Genomic DNA, 17,486 nt, shown 5'->3' on the forward strand with positions numbered 1-17,486 from the left:
AAATCATTGTTTCACAGTACACCAACAAGCTGTGAAATGTCTATATACAATTTAAATATACAAACATAAAAGGAAAAAATGAAAAAGTGTCTAATATAACAAGGCAAACGTTCAAGTGTAGTTTATCAGCACAAGACTTCATAAATTGTACTACTAAAATCTACAGAATTTGAAAACCATTTGTTTCTCTCATTCTGATCATAAAAATACAAGGTACACACATTACATTATAGAGAGAGAAAATCATAACAACGTTAGTCATGGCCGTTGTGTCTGACTTCATTTGCTGCAAATCCCGAAGAAGGTCAAGAACACAGGAATAAAAGTGATGCCGTGGACCAGCCCAAAGAGGATAACCAGGAACATGATCTTGAAGAAGGTTCTGAAGATGTAGCTCTCTGCTGCAGACAGCACCGCCACCCCCAGTATGGTGGAAACAGCCCCCTGCACAATGGGATAGCCCAGGGTAAAGAGAGAATCAATGGCCTTCTCATTGAGACTGGACTTGCTGTTTGAGACAAAGGCATAGGAGATGTGCGCAGAGAAGTCCACCGAGAAGCCAATGCAGATGACGAGATTGATCATCGATATGGAGTCGAGGTTCACCTCCCACAGCGTCATGAAACCAGCCACGCCCACTATTACGGAGACGATGGCAAACGTCACCCACAGAGAGCAGAGAGGGTTTGGAATCAACAAGAGGGAAATACCCAGCATCACAATTGTGGCCACCAGCATGTTCTGAATGGTGTCTCTGACTATAACTGCATATTGATCATAGTAGATAAATGCAGGGTGATAAACCAGCAAAGAAACTTGGCACTCACTGGCTGTGTCTCTAAGCTCATTCAACATGTTCTTTTCATCTTCTGAACTGCTGATATTTATGGTCTGAATAAAAAAACGGGAGGCATATATCTTATTGTTAGTGAAGTTCAAATCTTGCCTAAACACTGCAACATTATCAAGAAAGGAAACAAGGCCTTCTTTAAATGTAGTTTCATCAGTTATGTTTATGTGTAACTTTTCTGAATATGCTGTATATGCGTCAAGCCAGGATGTGAAATTGCCCTGGTCGACATAAATTAGGTCTTGAAAATCTTTCATGCAATTGTTAAGTGTGTTCCGTTCTGTTACATTCCAGTACTCAGTAAATTCAGTTTTTACAACAACCATTACATTTGGACCATACCTACGAAAATACTTATCTTCATTATTATAATAGCCGACAACATATGAATTGTCAGATGCCAAATTTCGAAGGTCTATCCCCTCCTCTAACTTGACGCACCCATAAATACTAACTGTCAAGTATCCAGCGTAGACCAAGACAACAAACAATTTGGTCCACAGGTTTGTCAGAAAGGGGCCATAGTAGTTCTTAAAGAAGCTGTTCATTGGATGTACTTTCTCAGTATTTGTCTTTTCATCGTAGGCCCCTCCCACGCAGCAGGCACGGTACCATCCGGAACGCTCTGGGGGGCATTCCACCGGGACCTTCATGCAGGTCAGCCAGTGCCTGTTGCTCTCCTCCCTCCTTCCGTTCAGAGCCAGAAACGCACCGAAGAACGTGATGCTGTAGATATAGCAGAAGACGACAGCCGTGCCGGTGTAGAGGCAGAAAGACTGCACCGAGCGGAAGTGGGTCATGGCCCCGATGTAGAAGGCCAAGGCGTCCGTCAGCGTGGTGATGGTGATGGAGACGGCCGCTTCCTTGTAGGTGTCCGCCAGGCGGTCCTTAACTCTGTCGTGCACGTTAGTCTGCTGCCAGCAGGAGATGAGTATGAACATGTCGTCCACACCGATACCTAGAGGGGAAGAGTTTAAGATTAGTCTAAAACACCAAGACCCACATTCAGCCCTTTTACTTGTTCCTGGCCTCTCAGCCCTGAAATTATGTAAGCATTAAGCAAGCCAAGGTGATGCATGGCATTGTGGAAGAATTAGAAAGAAAAAGTAGAAGTTGCAAAGCTGCATTTTAGTTTATATTGTGATACAATGTATTTTTATTTCGTACCATTATTTTATTTCATTTTCCTAAGTTCATTATTATGTTATTTTAATTGGACTACTTTATATTGCCCTAAAGAACACAATAAATAAGATGCATTATTATTATTAATTATTAATATTAATCATCATCATCATAATAAGTGGTGGTGTTGTTAGGACAGAGCACATTGAGCTTAGATAGGACCTGGGCCTGAGTAAAATTGAATGCAAGTGTTGATGGTTGAAGGCCATGAGAAACTTGTTACCTAGAATCAAGAAAGGAGAGGTGGCCACAGTCATGACAAAAGGCACACCAATGTACAACAACAGCCCAAAACTAGACAGCACAGCCAAGCCTGCGGACAGCACTCCGATCGTGGCCACCCACACCTTGTTCCTCACGTTATCCAGCCTGAAAATGAAATAAGTACATCAATAAATAAAGGAACTATCAAATAAAGTAGATTTATATGTTCTAGTCAATCACGTATGGCTTCTCCCTTACTACAATCAATGAGGCTTCCTTCTTTTAAGTAAACAAAACAAACTCGTGGTAAAACATGAATGTACAAAAAAGACTACGTATTTTAATACATTGTAAAATACAATACATTTAAATACAATATATTTAAGTCAGTTACAGCATGTCATTTGATGCTTAGTAATATATAGTCTAGTATGTATAATCTCATATTCATTATGCCTGGTATATTCTACCTTCGGACCTATGCACTTCAAAAGCATTTACTTTCCCATATTTTAATTGATAGCATGTATGCACATCTGCAGTATAGCAAGTTATGTATACGCCTTTTAAACGTTACTTTAGTTTGTTAAACTAATTCTAAAATTACTTTTATTATACTAATAGTTAATCATAACACAAACCTCAAGCAAGACACAATGGAGAACGAAATGGCGAGGACATATGTGGCTGCAAATAGGGGAATAACAGTCTTTGAATTTTTCTCGAATTCCTCCTGCCTTGATATCGAAGTAAAGTATGACACCGTCACCTACAGAAAGAACAAATTACTGCAATTACCATATGACCATTCTGACAAACTTGTGAGCGTTGTCTTTAGAATAGATATATTGCATAAAAGGGCTGTCTTTCGCATTTTAAAATTGTGCTCACAAACACCATGTAACACGTGCACCCGGATAACAATACAATTAACATAAACCAATTTTACTGCCTCAAAACCTGGCTTGACAGAGTGATGCAGACAAGAGGCAAAATGATGATTCTCTTCGTCTTCGTGTGTGTGTGTGTGTGTGTGTGTGTGTGTGTGTGTAACAGGTCATTAAATGTTACATACAGTGACCATGTTACTGATAGTATACTTACATTTGGCATTGTCATATTCGAAAACATTTTAATAAATTCCTTTAGCCACATGACCGATGTATCATTTTCTTCCCGTAAATAGAAGAAAAGCCGTATTGCCTGCGCCCGTTTCACGACCGATGAGTTTTCGGCCATCACCACGCCACCAACCGAGGATCCCAGAAATAACTTGCCCCGTGCAGACTCATACATTGGGAATGTGATGTTCATGTTTTCGATATTGTTTGCGTTGTAGTCAACTATGTCTAGTATCGCATTGGAAAAGCAAGTGTGATTTGAAATGGCGCACAGCTGCAAATAGGTAAACCGTTGATCTCCCACCTGCACACTCATCTGCACAACGTTCTCATACAAACGTATTATTTCCTCAAACGCTGCCTGGGTTAAAATGTTGGTCGTAGATACGGTTATAATGGATGCGTAAGTCCCTTCAGTGTCTAGTCTCTGACTCGAAAACATTGAATCGTCTTGCGGAAAGTTTTCCTGGACAAATTGTCTTTCCGCCTTTGCCTTGCCATTAACGGGCGTAAATTGTTCCTCGATATTGTTCGCCTCTCTTTCTTTTAAAAAATAAAAACCTCCTCCGAGGGCAGCGGACACCAGCATCGGGATGAGTAAAAACCACCAGGGGTTCCCTCCAATAAAGCGACCTATGATTTCAAACCCGACGCAGATGGGCTTCTCAATGCAGTTTGTCTGACATCTCGCCATGGTCCTCACAACAAAACCGTTGGGTGCGCGCTGGGTTGAGTATGATTAGTGATAGCTGGCAGCTAAACACAGACACAAACGAGCAAAAACACAGTCCGTAGGCTATTTGTGGAGAGCCAGCCTTGGACCGAGTTATAAACGCAAGTGCGTTTCTAGGGGATGGCATTTCTGTTATCAGACATTTGCATATAGCCCGTGGATGCAGTTCCACTTCACACTGGACTCCATCATTTCTTGGCACCTGCTAGCTGGACATTGGTTGGATCCTGGCTGATTCCGCTGTAGTACACCTTAAATTGATTGAGCTTTCTATACAATACTTCAATAAACTGAAAAGACTGCAGTAATCTGTATCAGCTCTTTTGCTATTGCCACTTGGCTCACACCGTTTGACAAAATGTTATTTTAAATGTCACGTTGTCTTATGAGGTAAAGTATAACATGTGAACAATATTATCTTAACAAAATAAAAACATTTAGCGGAATCAGTGTTTTGGCTATATCATGGGACACAAACCTGCTAGCACATCAGTAGCTAACAGCTGACATGTCAAATGTTTTAAATCAAACTATTTGAATCATAATTTTTGAAAGCAAAAAACGAGTTTTTTAATTCTATTTTAAATTTCCTTATGGAAGTCCGTCACAATGTTGCGTATGTCGAACTGCAGACGATCAGCCCACCTTGTTCTCAGCACAGGTGAGAAAACGGGGCTTCAGGAACACTTTTTTACTTGTCACAAATGGAAATATTCTCCTGGCATATAAAACTAATACGAATTTTAAAAATATGTTATAAAATCTGAATGCATGATGAACGTGCGTCACGTAAACCATAAGCGACAAAAACACCTTCATCTAAAGTCAAAACTGTATAGTCGGAGGATCGCATCAGGTCGGCTGTCTGATTTGGCCATAAGAGCTCCGATTTCAGCGCTTTAGTCAGTGACCCATGAGGATATGCCACAAAAGAATTATATGGTTGATACCGAAGGAGTTTCACATTCTTGATGGCCGAAAGTTAACTCTCTTGAACAGTAACTCGGATGTCCTCCAATCTCTCAATCCAAGTGCTACAATTATGTCTGCTCGGAAACAGCAGTGCCCCTCCCCCACGAATTTACTTTTTGCTGTTTCATGGAACAAAGGGGCAATTCAATGTAACTTCTCTCGGGTCTAGTTACCTAAGAAAGCGCAATTAAAAGATCGAGTTTTCCCTTTTTTAAAAGTCTTTAATTTTCCGGTAGAGTCAAGATAGCGCTCTGTGTCGTAAGGATGGCCACTTAAGTTCCAAATATCCCCGCGGTGAGAGACTTGGGGGTCACAGGTAGAAATAATGGTAGAGCACAATGACGCGAAGTTCTTGTAGCCTCAGAAGCAGTTTTGAAACCGTCCTCTTCGTTTCTTTAAAATTCTCAGCTACAGAATTACCAGAATATTCACGACATGGACATGTATGTGTACATTAACCTTTAGTCGCAGCAATAAATCTATTATATAAATCTAAGCCAGACACAATAGATATAAAATGTACTGTAGTTGTTATTAATAAATGAAAAAATGAATAATAATTTACTAAATCACATCATGTTTTCACAGGATGATATGATTTGCCTTTGTTGAATCAATTATGAACAACATCAAAAGTGATAAACCATTTTAGAAAAGGTTCATGTAATGTCATGTTATGCTGGTATATACGAGAGGTTCATGTAATGTGTTGTGCTGGTATATGAGAGAGATTAATGTAACGTCATGTTGTAATGTTGCATGGCCAGACTATGCCCTAAAGTAACAGCTGAGAGAGCCTGAATCAAGGGAATTCAGAGGAATGCACACTGCTGAAATGCGTAACCTGGAAACCTCAAGGAAGTGCTGACCTTTTTTTTCACTTCGGGAGAATATTCTTTGTCATAGCCTCTCTAGCTCTGTCAACATGCTATCTAGCCAAATAATGTGCCATAAATGTAACACCACGCTGTTTGGATAGCAGGAAAGGGATATTTCCAGTCTGATACTAAATGTCTTTTTACATTATATGATAGTAGTTAGCAATCCAATTTTTCATGCTTTGTGTCTACTGTACTATATATAAAGTGAAAGCTAATGTAACATCCTATGTATATACTCTCAGCATTGCCATGGCTACATTTCTTCACCTTATCACCTCTGGTAATTTGTCATAATTTAAAAAAATCAAAATTGTGTCTGGCAAGCATAGTGTAGATATACAGCTAGTAAACTTTAATTCATGGGCCCATGACAGTCTCTTAACAAGCATGACATCAGCTTTCTCATCTATGAGAGTGTAATGTTTGCTGATTTACTTTATTGGTTTTATTTATATGTATGTTTTGGAAATCATTAAAATGCTGATGCTCTAACTAGTAGGTTTACAGTTTTCTACAGCTATTGATTCCTTCTGGAATTGTGACTGTTTTGTATTCCTTTTTCATAAATTATGCTATCTAATCAGTCATGAAAATAATGCTAGCATTCATTACAAGTACATACTTCGAAATCAGCTGCTCAACAGAGGCCCAATTGCTTTGTTTTCTTAAACAACACATCAGTATTTACCTTGAAACCAAATATTGGGTCAAAATGTCATCTTATTAGGAAATCTGAGAAGCTGTACCTTTAGGTCTACAATCATCCTTACATTCTTCTCTTAGCTCCTAAGTAAAGAAGTTAAGGACAAAAAATTGTCTATTGTATCTTATTTAGTCTATCAACATCTAATTACATTACAATGACTCCAATTCTGTTTTTAACATTGTTAATGTTAATTATCAAACGCCAAGAGGAAACAGTACATCGGCAGTTAGTCCATCGTTACTCACTCTTCATTAGCATCAATACGTAACTTATTACTCCCTGATTGCACTCTCGGATTTCACCTCCTGCAATGGTTGTCAGGGTGCTTCTGTGGAAGGCAACAAAGACATATGTCAGTGCCTGGTTTTATGAGCTTAGATAAGACAATGTTCATGCCATAAAATTGTATACAGATAATTTATATTTAACCAGCGAAGCTGTACAGGGAAGAGGATGCTATCATGGCTAGCTGCAAAATGTGATGTTTTATTAATCTCTTTCATCTTGGTTTTGGTTCATCTTTGTATTTGTTAAACTAAGCCAAAGGGTAAAATGGTGGTGTGTGGAATTTTTGACCAACAAGATATTCTCAAAGGAATGGAAAGTCTAGCAACAGCAGATGGCACTAACCTACAAACCAATACATTTGAGCTGTTCATGACAGTGTTTTATGTATTGTGATTTGAAGGTGAGGTTTTTCATCTCAGTTGACATGCACACATATAATGTATATTCTCACACACTGGGAGTGAAATGCACATTCTGACAAATTGCTGTTTGTTGTCATATGGGATCCTCAAATGGAGTTTTCTTAAATACTGTAGATGTAGATTATCTAAAAAAAAAACAAGTATTTCCAAAAAGCTATATGACTCAGTAAAATGATTTCTGACATCAGAAGGGAATTTGCTGGCTTGAAAGACCCTTGCCACCTTGCATCCTGTTGTATTTGTCAATATTACTCATTTTGCTTTTTAAAAAATGTAACATCTTTGCAAAATATCTTACAAACCTCCAGGCCAAGGAACCAAAATACACAATTCAGTCAGCAATGGTGTCTTTAAAGTCAAAATGGATTCAATTTATCATATAGAATACAGCAAAACAAAAATGACACACACGTGTAAAATACTGTGAGGTCTTAAGCATCTTAAGTTACCACCTGCCTGACTGGGATCCCCTCTTCAATCACAGTTTATCCACCAATGCAGCAGAATGATAATTTCAAGCCATAATACATACAGTAAAGTGGGGCACCCAGCCCATACCCCTAAATGGCCTGTGTAACAGCCTTATCTTAATTATTATTTTTATTCCTCTGTACATCTGTGGGCAGCTGGCACTGGCTGTCTCCATAGGATAAACAGCAAACTCCTGGGATGAGTTCCCAGAACATTGTAGATAGCTCCCTTTGGCATTATGTTGAGCACTGAGCATAATGAAAAAAAAAAATATTCACTTCTAGACCACTAATATGAAATTTCCATTTAAACTGTGCATTTTTTTTTACAATTACAGTTGTTACAATTACAGTTGTTACATCATCCTCATCAGTAAGAGTACAGAAAAGGTCTTTAAGATGAGTGAAAAAGAAGTTCTCATTTAATAAAATGTAAAAATAAAATAAAAATATAAAATAAAACAAAATTTTAATTTTAATGCATATTAATTAATGGGGGCAGCGGTGTGGCAAGGTGGTAAGGAGCAGAGCCGGTAACCGAAAGGCTGCTGGTTCTCTTCCCCACTGGAGCACTGCTGTTGTACCATTGAGCAAGGTATTCAACCCACAACTGCCTCAGCAAAAATCCTGCTGTATACTTGGATAAAACTGTAACCTGTGTAAGTCGCTCTGGATAACAGCATCTGCTAAATGAATGTAATGTTATGTGTATTTCCCTGTTCAACATCAACAAGATCTGTAATATATAAAAACTAACAAGATGATAACTTTTATTTATTTCTTTATTGTGTTCATATTGAAAGAAAATTATAAATGCAGAGGATTCTGGAGAAGAGATCTTTTCTAAAACGGGTATAACTTTCCACAAGCATAACTGAGCTGCATTAGAACCATGACAATTGTTTAGTTTTGTGCTCACATGACTTGTCTGTTTACTTACAATTTGCGGAAACATGTTCCTCATTACGGGAAGAGCTGAGCAGTGCACATAGTAGATTGTTAGTATCATACAGCACCTTCTGGTAAGAGCCACAGGACGGCAAGGCCCACAAAGCACACACTCACCTGAGCGGTCATTGGTGGAAATGGTAATTTGTCACGTGTAAGGTGAGATCACATCACTTTGATCTGTGGACCATTGTTTGCATGCTAGCTTTAATGATTATAGCCCTGTCACAATAATTCAAATAAGGGAACACCGGGCTATTTTCATGAAACACAAATAAAGGGCCATTAAACATAACATCTTGTGAGAATGAATCTAAAGTATAGATAAATTATTTTTTTCCGTGGAAATACTATTATTAAAAATATAAATGCTTAATGGCAAGCATACACTACATGGGGACTGTTGTGTGACGGGTGTCAGTGCTTTAATTCAGTTTCACTGGGAAAAAACAGTCAGTGGGAGAGTGAGCATTCATCAGCCACATCCTCTGATGTCATTGACTCATGGATTTGACCCAAGCATTTTGATTGGTTTAAATGAGTCAATGATTGACAGCGCATTCTGGGGATCAGAAAACCCCCTACCCCTCATCACTACTCCCCAGACATTAAAGCTATTGTTTCTGTACACGTGTCAGAAGGAGGTCTACGAATATGTCATATTCTGTGATGTTCAGACTAGCGGGAAATGGAGTATTGATCTATTTACACCAACTGCACTACCAAAATGAATGTGTTATTTATGTAAAACACATTATTTTAAAAACAAATAATATTCATATTCATACCAAAAATCATGTCATATTCCCTGAATAATATAAACAGTCTTAAGAGGTTAGGTATCTCCTGGGCTAAGTGTACAGTCTTGGAATACATGTTACTATTAACCCAAACATGGCAATGTTAAATATACTGATTAGATATTAGGTGCAATCCTGTCTAAAAAGATGAATATGAATCTGACACCAATCTGAAATGTATGAAACATTTACTGCATTTATTTGAAAACCAACAACTCTACACATTCATGAATATAATATGCATACTGTACTGTAGTATATGCTAAAATGATACATTAATCCAGTCAATGAAAAAAAGTATGGGAAAGTTTGTAGTAGACACAGCGCATATAAATAGGCTATATCAAACAATGTGTTTGTTGGATATTTTTATGCCGTAATTCATGACACACTGACATATATGAATTCTTCATAAGGAAAGTGGATGTTAAATAAACAGGCAGGGGATTCACACAGTGCAATAAATAATGAGTTAACACCATAAAGCTTACTTTCACAGCTAGTTCCTCTTACTGTTGCTTCTCTCTGTATGCACAGTAGCTTCTGTGCTGTGGTTTCTAACTTGCAGCATGTCATATCTGTCACAATAAATTTTTCAGTTTTACGTCCGTTGTCTTGTGGGCATTATCAAAATGCATATGGCATTAATATACACACTGCTTATTCATATTCTTTTTGCTTTGCATCCATATCTTTTTTTATATCAAATGCTGATTTATAAAAGTACTTGAGATCAACTGTCAGAGCAAGACCCTTCGCAAGAGAAGATGAGGGAATCGTATTAAAGCTTTAAAATTATAAATTACAAAATTACCCCAAATCATGTCCAGCTGATTCATTTTGTTATTTAGACTGATTGCTCTCTAAATTGCAAAAAGGCGTAATTTTACAAAATTTTAATTTGACAAGCAATTGAAAATACAGTGCTTTTCTAGTTTGACATAACTGTGATACAACAATGTCAGTTATTAATAATGCATGTTGCATGCCTACGCCATGTGTAGGTGTGGGTACTATAACCTACACAGCGAAGGAGCAAAAACAACTCTAAAGCAGTAAAGCAAAAGGCTCTGAACTGATACAAGTTAGTGCATTAGGCACGTAGAACAATGTCCCACAAATTTTAGCTTTAATGACCTCTGAACCACATTGACCACAGCCTTGTCAAGACAAAGAAAAAGATCGCCCTTCCTTCTTGGATACAAACCAACTTCAAAATTAGCAAATTAGATTGATTTTTTTTTTGGCTCCCTTTGCCCTCTAGTGGTTATCTCACATCCTGCTGCTCTTTGATGGACTCTGGTTGGGTTAAGTTGTAGTTGGGAGAGTAAGGCCATAATAGCTAAAGCTACCATGTGATGTCAATGACTAACTCCTGAAAAGCAGTCAAAATGCTGTTCTCCATTTAAAAATATTGAAATGTTTCAAAGTAGAGAGTCATTCATAGCACATGATGCCTAAGCCCCATTTTGCAGTTCATGAAGCCTTTTTCTCCCATCACAAGTTAAGGGTACCATATAATCAGTACTATATGGGGGGCACTACTGAGACCCTAAAACATGACCCCTAACTCTGAATTAAATACTGTCAGATGCCTTAGCTCTCATACCACATAACAATATACCAAAGTAGGGTAAGTCTCATTACACTCTGCTAACTGTATTTTGCATTTTGTTTATCTGGAACAGTATCATCAGCCCTGCACAGTAAATGCACTGTAAACTATAAATACACGCTGTTGACTTCATGTGTTAGACCTCATGTCTTTGCATCTGTGAGTAGGAAAGACCTTTGCCATTTGTAAGAGGGATGCAAATGAGAATACCGTACAAATAAAATAAAATACAGAAAAGGAGAATACTGTATGGGCAGCAGTGGCAAGGAGCTGGTCTCGTAATGAAAACCTGGTTTGAGTCCCCGCTGGGGCACTGCTGTTGTACACTTGAGCAATGTACTTAACCTAGAATTGCCTCAGTAAATACCCAGCTGTATAAATGGGTAACATGTAAAAATTGTAACCTATGTAAGTCACTCTGGATAAACGACAATACCGTCATGTCAGTACAATACATTTCATAACCACGCACATTCGCATTATTGTCATTTAGCAGACGCTCTTGTCCAGATGAACTTACACTGTGCAATAAAGTGGTATGGAAGGTTGCAGAAACACGACACTACTGACCACACATGAACAAGCGTCAGCGCCAAACATATTGCTGAGATCACAAATGCGTGCCTAGACTGACATGTAAATGCAAAGCAATATGCATGAGTTATGCACTACACAATTCCAGATATAATACTAACACGTAGCACACCCCTGCAAATAAACTCCCACATACCCAACTACATAAAACTCTGAAGTAGGTTACGCTTCCACATATACAATTGCACAGAAGAGGGACAAGCACCACCATCCAACGAGAATGGCACTCTACAAATACCGTTTGTATCACAAAAAAGGAAAATGGACATATTTCCTTTAAGAGCTATATGCTAGTAAAGTCGTGATGAATGCTGATTAATACGGCAGCAAGCACCATAGGTCGAGAAGAGAGGATTAGCCGTGAATCATCAGCACTTCTTGGAAACTTGGGGCAACCAAATGCGGCCATAGGGGGTGTGTTTTTGAGTCAAGTGGTGCCTCCTTTTTCCTTTTTTTTTTAAAGAATTTTGACAGATCCCGTCCCGTCTCTCCTTAGACCAGCAGTGCAAACTCTCACTGAGAGGAAAACGAGCGCACATAGAAAGCGATAGACGCTGGGACACCCCACTGAATGAATTCTTGAGCCCCTCTTACACTTTGTACCGCAGCCAACGGTACGCGACTTTTCTGAGGGGAAGCGTAACTGACGGGATGCGCTGGCAGCGATGAAGTAAATTCGAAAGTGAAACCATATTGCTATTTTTGCATCTCTTCGCGCAGCTGAAAGTAACAGGTTTCTTCAAGCTAAGAATTTTTCTTAAAAGCAAGTAGTCTTTTAAATTATAATATAAGATATATTCGACAGGGGCGTTGCCGTGTCAACGTAAGAACAAAGTATGGCAAGGTGCCGCACAAACTGCATTGAAAAACAGTTAGCAGCCGTTTTTCAGACAGTCGGAGGTTTCATAGGCAGACACCCGTTGTGGTTTTTCGTGACACCGCTGCTGGTCTCCGCTGCGCTTGGAAGCGGTTTTATGTTTTTGAAAGAGAGAGAAGCGAATGACATCGAAGATCAGTTTACACCTGTGGATGGGCCGGCGAAGAAGGAGCGACAGTTTGTCCAGGATCAATTCCCCTTCAATGACTCTGAGTTCTCTCGACTGCGGATGCACAATGAGGGAACTTACGCGTCGCTGATAGCCGTTTCAAGATCGGAAAACATTCTGACAGAGCATGCGTTTGAAGAAATAATACGTTTAGATAAAGAAGTGAAAGCGCTTAATGTAGTTGTGGGGGATGAACGGGTTACTTATTCAAGTCTCTGCGCCACTACAAACGGAAAGTGCGTAACAAACGCAGTGTTAGACATCATTAACTATACCGCCAGCGAGATTACCAAAGTTAACATAACGTTACCCGTTACTTTATTCAACCGAAAGTTTGTCTTTCTGGGGTCACAAGTGGGCGGGGTGGAGCTGAACTCTACCCGAAAACTAAATGCCAAGGCCATCCGTCTTCATTATTTTTTAAGAGAAAACGAAACTGCCTCGAAATTGTGGCTTGATGCCTTCATCAAAACGTTCGCCAACGAGACTACACATGGATTGAACGAGGTACGTGAGCCCTTTGAAAATTTAGAATTCAAACAGTTAATCCTTGAGGTCAAGGTCGGTTGATTGGGTGAATTCTCTTTTGGAGGTACTGTCTATTGGTGTGAAAAACGGTATTATTTTATTGCAGAAGGGGCAAGGGGAAATTGGGGGAAGGAGGAGGTGTGTCATGTAATTTAAAAGTTTCCGTTTTTAGTGATTCGTTTTAAGTCCACTCGAGTGGTTACACCACAACGGACGCTTATCTTTAAATTTTATATTTAACTAATGGTCTAATGTGTATGTAAAATTACAGCCGTCTTGAACACGACGGGGAGAAAGTTTTCTAAAACATTTTAACTTTAGGCCCAGTTTAAATGAATCATCTGGTCAACCGAACTATCGAAGCCCCTCCAAGTGATTCTGTTACGCCTTTCAATTCAGCATCTCTCCTGCGTTTTTATGTGTTGCATCATGCTTTTTGCAATTAAATGTAAAACTCCACTATCATGAAGAGCAATTGAGTGATTTTGCTCACTATGTTTATGGATACTTATATTTTTATGTAATATATGTATTGTCTTTCTAGGTTTCTGTGTCATATTTCACGTCAGTATCAAGACAGGAGGAATTTAAGGGCAATACAAAGTCAGTGATTCCCTTTTTTTCAATCACTTATTTTCTCGCCATCAACTTTTCAATCCTGTCCTGCTTGAGGTATGTATTATTATCTTATATACACCCATCCCCCCCCCCCCCCCCCCCCCCCCCCAATGTTAAAATGTCATTGCTGGTTGCACTTTACAGTTCAGGATACATAGGCAATGATATAGCAAAAATGTAGTAAGATTGCAATGATTAGTTGCAGTTTCTTGCAGTTCCCCCATACTGTGTGGACTGGTACAGTATATGTAAACAAATTGTGAAATAACTGTTACAATGACATCAAGGTCATAAGGAAGAGTGCTACCCTCATTTATTTCAGAGGACTACATGGAGGTCAACCTTATAACCTGGTGAAGATTTTGTTGATTCTTTTTTTATTGTTAGGCTGGACTGCGTGAGGAACAAGGTGTGGGTGGCTACAGTAGGTGTCCTCTCTGCAGGCCTGGCTGTGCTGTCAAGTTTTGGACTGCTGCTGCACTGTGGAATACCGTTTTCCATGACTGCGGCAAGCTCACCCTTCTTAATACTGGGTAAGGTCACCTGCTCCAAATTCCTGCAAAGATCACAGATTCCGGTTATGGTCAACGACAGCGTGTGGTTTATGATGTCGTATTCACTTGTCTCTCCCAGGGATCGGTGTGGACGACATGTTCATACTCATCTCCTGCTGGCAGCAGACTAACGTGCACGACAGAGTTAAGGACCGCCTGGCGGACACCTACAAGGAAGCGGCCGTCTCCATCACCATCACCACGCTGACGGACGCCTTGGCCTTCTACATCGGGGTCATGACCCCCTTCCGCTCGGTGCAGTCTTTCTGCCTCTACACCGGCACGGCTGTCGTCTTCTGCTATATCTACAGCATCACGTTCTTCGGTGCGTTTCTGGCTCTGAACGGAAGGAGGGAGGAGAGCAACAGGCACTGGCTGACCTGCATGAAGGTCCCGGTGGAATGCCCCCCAGAGCGTTCCGGAGGGTACCGTGCCTGCTGTGTGGGAGGGGCCTATGATCATGACACAGGAAAGGAGGAAGCCATGCCAGTTCAGCTCTTCTTTAGAAAATACTATGGGCCATTTCTTACCCAGAAGTGGACCAAAGCTTTTGTTATGTTGCTCTATGCCGGGTACTTAGCTGTTGGTATTTATGGCTGTTTTCAGATTCAGGAAGGAATAGACCTCAGAAATTTGGCCACTGATGACTCTTATGTCAGACCCTATTATGATGATGAAAAGAAGTATTTTTCAGTTTATGGTCCCAATGTCATGGTAGTTGTGAAAGACAAATTTTCATATTGGGATGAAAAGGAACGGCAAAAACTGGACTCGTGTATAGAAAATTTTAAAAGTTTACCGTTTATTGACAAAGATTTAATTACGGCATGGTTCCATGAATATGACAGGTTTGGAAAACGAGCAGGCTTGAATTTATCTGATGAGAACACGTTCAAGGAAAGGTTAATACCGTTTCTCACATTATCAGACTTTAAGCAAGATGTGAACTTGACCAGCAATAAAACATACGCTTCTCGGTTTTTCATCCAGACAATAAACATTACGACGGCAGTTGATGAAAAGAACATGTTGAATGAACTTAGAGAGACAGCCATTGGGTGTCCAGTTCCTTTGCTGGTTTATCACCCTGCATTTATCTACTATGATCAATATGCAGTTATAGTCAGAAACACCATTCAGAACATACTGGTGGCCACAGGTGCGATGCTGGTTATTTCCCTCTTGTTGATTCCGAGCCTTATTTGCTCTCTGTGGGTGACGTTCGCCATCGCCTCCGTAATCGTTGGTGTGGCTGGTTTCATGGCACTGTGGGAGGTGAACCTCGACTCCATATCGATGATCAATCTCGTCATCTGCATTGGCTTCTCGGTGGACTTCTCTGCGCACATCTCCTATGCCTTTGTCTCGAGTAAAGAACGTACCGCTAATGAGAAGGCCATTGATTCTCTCTTTACCCTGGGCTACCCCATTGTGCAGGGGGCTGTTTCCACCATACTGGGGGTGGTGGTGCTGTCTGCAGCAAAGAGCTACATCTTCAGAACCTTCTTCAAGATCATGCTCCTGGTCATTTCGTTCGGGCTGGCTCACGGCATCGCGTTCATTCCGGTGTTCCTTACTTTGTGCGAAATGTGCCAGTCCGCTAAAGTGCAGAATCGAGGTAAAGCTTCGGAGGACGAAATTACAATGATGGGCTTCTCGAACAGTGAAAGCTTGGCTACTAAGTAAGTTGGCCCGATGCGCATAACAAGTTAGGTTTTACCAAGCAGGACAACGTCAACACACTGAAACATGACCAGCCTTGCTTTTCCTACTGAGTGCACTGCCCAGGCCCCTTTCACTGAGTTTATGCTGTATTGTCTGTAATAGCCAGCAGAAGATCGAGGGACAGAGTCAAGTTCTCTTCATTCTTAGTAATTTTGTTTTAGGCTCCTTGGTCAGACAAGCATTCGGGCAAAAATAAAGTCTGGAGAGTATAATAGTGTTAAAAACAATCACTATGCAGTGTAATAATCACTATTCAGTATATGCTATACAAAAGCAGGTATTGCAATAACAGTGTCAGAGGACAGAAAATATACACTTCCCTGACTGGTCCATTTGCATTTCCGTTTGTAGTCATTCCTGCTGGTTGGCACGGTACCTTTTCAGAGGTTTTGATGGCATTGCACTGTGTTACGTATGGGCTGTAACACTATTAATTTTAGCTGTTGCTGCTTGGAGCATTTTACATGTTACTTGCGCATTTTGCTTTGCAGGTGCTGTTGGTGTAGATCAGAAGTGCACAGAGGGTATTCAAATTTGCCATTTGCTGTAGAAAATAACATACAGCATGGCAGGTTATACCATGGAATGAATTGCATGCCTCAAACTGATTTATATTGTTACAGAATGCCTTGCTGCCTGCCTTTAAGTATTAGAAGGAAGAAAACTTGACCATGAAAAAAAGTTTGTAGACAGCTTGCACTAATTAAGATGTGTGTCTCTTCTCATTTTTTGTCTGTATATTGTGAGCACTAATTCTGACTGGGATTATACATGGATACGCTTCTGTTCAAACACAGTGGAGTATAGCTATGTAGTCCCATATATAATCCCATATTTACATCATTTCTGTCTCTGTCGCAGCATGAGTTTTTTATGACCAAAGTTTAATACAGGCCAAATACAAGACACTGCGTCTGAGTTGAGTTTAAGGGAGAAATACTTTACATTTTAAATGTGCAATCCTAAAAGAAAAAAAATATCATTTAAAAGTGTAAATCAACATAACTGGACAGTATTATGAAGTGTTATGAATGTGTTTTGACAGAGTGCATTGTTTACTCTGAATATATTTTGGTTTTCATCAACAAAGATTTTTTCAGGGGCCTTGTGTCTTGTGCTGTTTTAAATTATTAAGAATTATGACCACTGAAAATGTTCCTAATATCATTCTATCACTGAATGTAGGTAAATGTTGATTTCACAAAACTCCATCAGACTGTTGGATG

At 39.7% G+C, this 17,486-nt stretch overlaps 2 protein-coding genes across 2 annotated transcripts; one reads left to right on the top strand and one right to left on the bottom strand.

Moving 5' to 3' along the window:
* Positions 1-279: 279 nt before the first annotated feature.
* LOC118771193 (patched domain-containing protein 3-like) lies at positions 280-4,054 on the bottom strand. Its single transcript, XM_036519102.1, has 4 exons — positions 3,344-4,054; positions 2,881-3,008; positions 2,259-2,404; positions 280-1,808 (listed from the first exon to the last, which is right to left on the bottom strand). Exons 1-4 carry the CDS (start codon positions 4,052-4,054, stop codon positions 280-282), a joined length of 2,514 nt encoding a protein of 837 aa, XP_036374995.1.
* Positions 4,055-12,535: 8,481 nt separating this feature from the next.
* LOC118771351 (patched domain-containing protein 3-like) lies at positions 12,536-16,377 on the top strand. Its single transcript, XM_036519315.1, has 4 exons — positions 12,536-13,342; positions 13,908-14,035; positions 14,369-14,514; positions 14,615-16,377. Exons 1-4 carry the CDS (start codon positions 12,626-12,628, stop codon positions 16,219-16,221), a joined length of 2,598 nt encoding a protein of 865 aa, XP_036375208.1. The 5' UTR covers positions 12,536-12,625; the 3' UTR covers positions 16,222-16,377.
* Positions 16,378-17,486: the final 1,109 nt, after the last annotated feature.

Source organism: Megalops cyprinoides, chromosome 24, assembly GCF_013368585.1.
Source record: "Megalops cyprinoides isolate fMegCyp1 chromosome 24, fMegCyp1.pri, whole genome shotgun sequence".
Lineage (NCBI taxonomy): Eukaryota > Metazoa > Chordata > Actinopteri > Elopiformes > Megalopidae > Megalops > Megalops cyprinoides.

Coding starts and splice junctions, on each gene's coding strand:
- LOC118771193 (XM_036519102.1), bottom strand. CDS start 4,054: ATGGCGAGATGTCAGACAAACTGCATTGAGAAGCCCATCTGCGTCGGG. Junction 3,009..3,343: donor CGAATATGACAATGCCAAAT/GTAAGTATACTA, acceptor TTCTTTCTGTAG/GTGACGGTGTCATACTTTAC. Junction 2,405..2,880: donor TCCATTGTGTCTTGCTTGAG/GTTTGTGTTATG, acceptor TTTCATTTTCAG/GCTGGATAACGTGAGGAACA.
- LOC118771351 (XM_036519315.1), top strand. CDS start 12,626: ATGGCAAGGTGCCGCACAAACTGCATTGAAAAACAGTTAGCAGCCGTT. Junction 13,343..13,907: donor CTACACATGGATTGAACGAG/GTACGTGAGCCC, acceptor TTGTCTTTCTAG/GTTTCTGTGTCATATTTCAC. Junction 14,036..14,368: donor TCAATCCTGTCCTGCTTGAG/GTATGTATTATT, acceptor TTTTATTGTTAG/GCTGGACTGCGTGAGGAACA.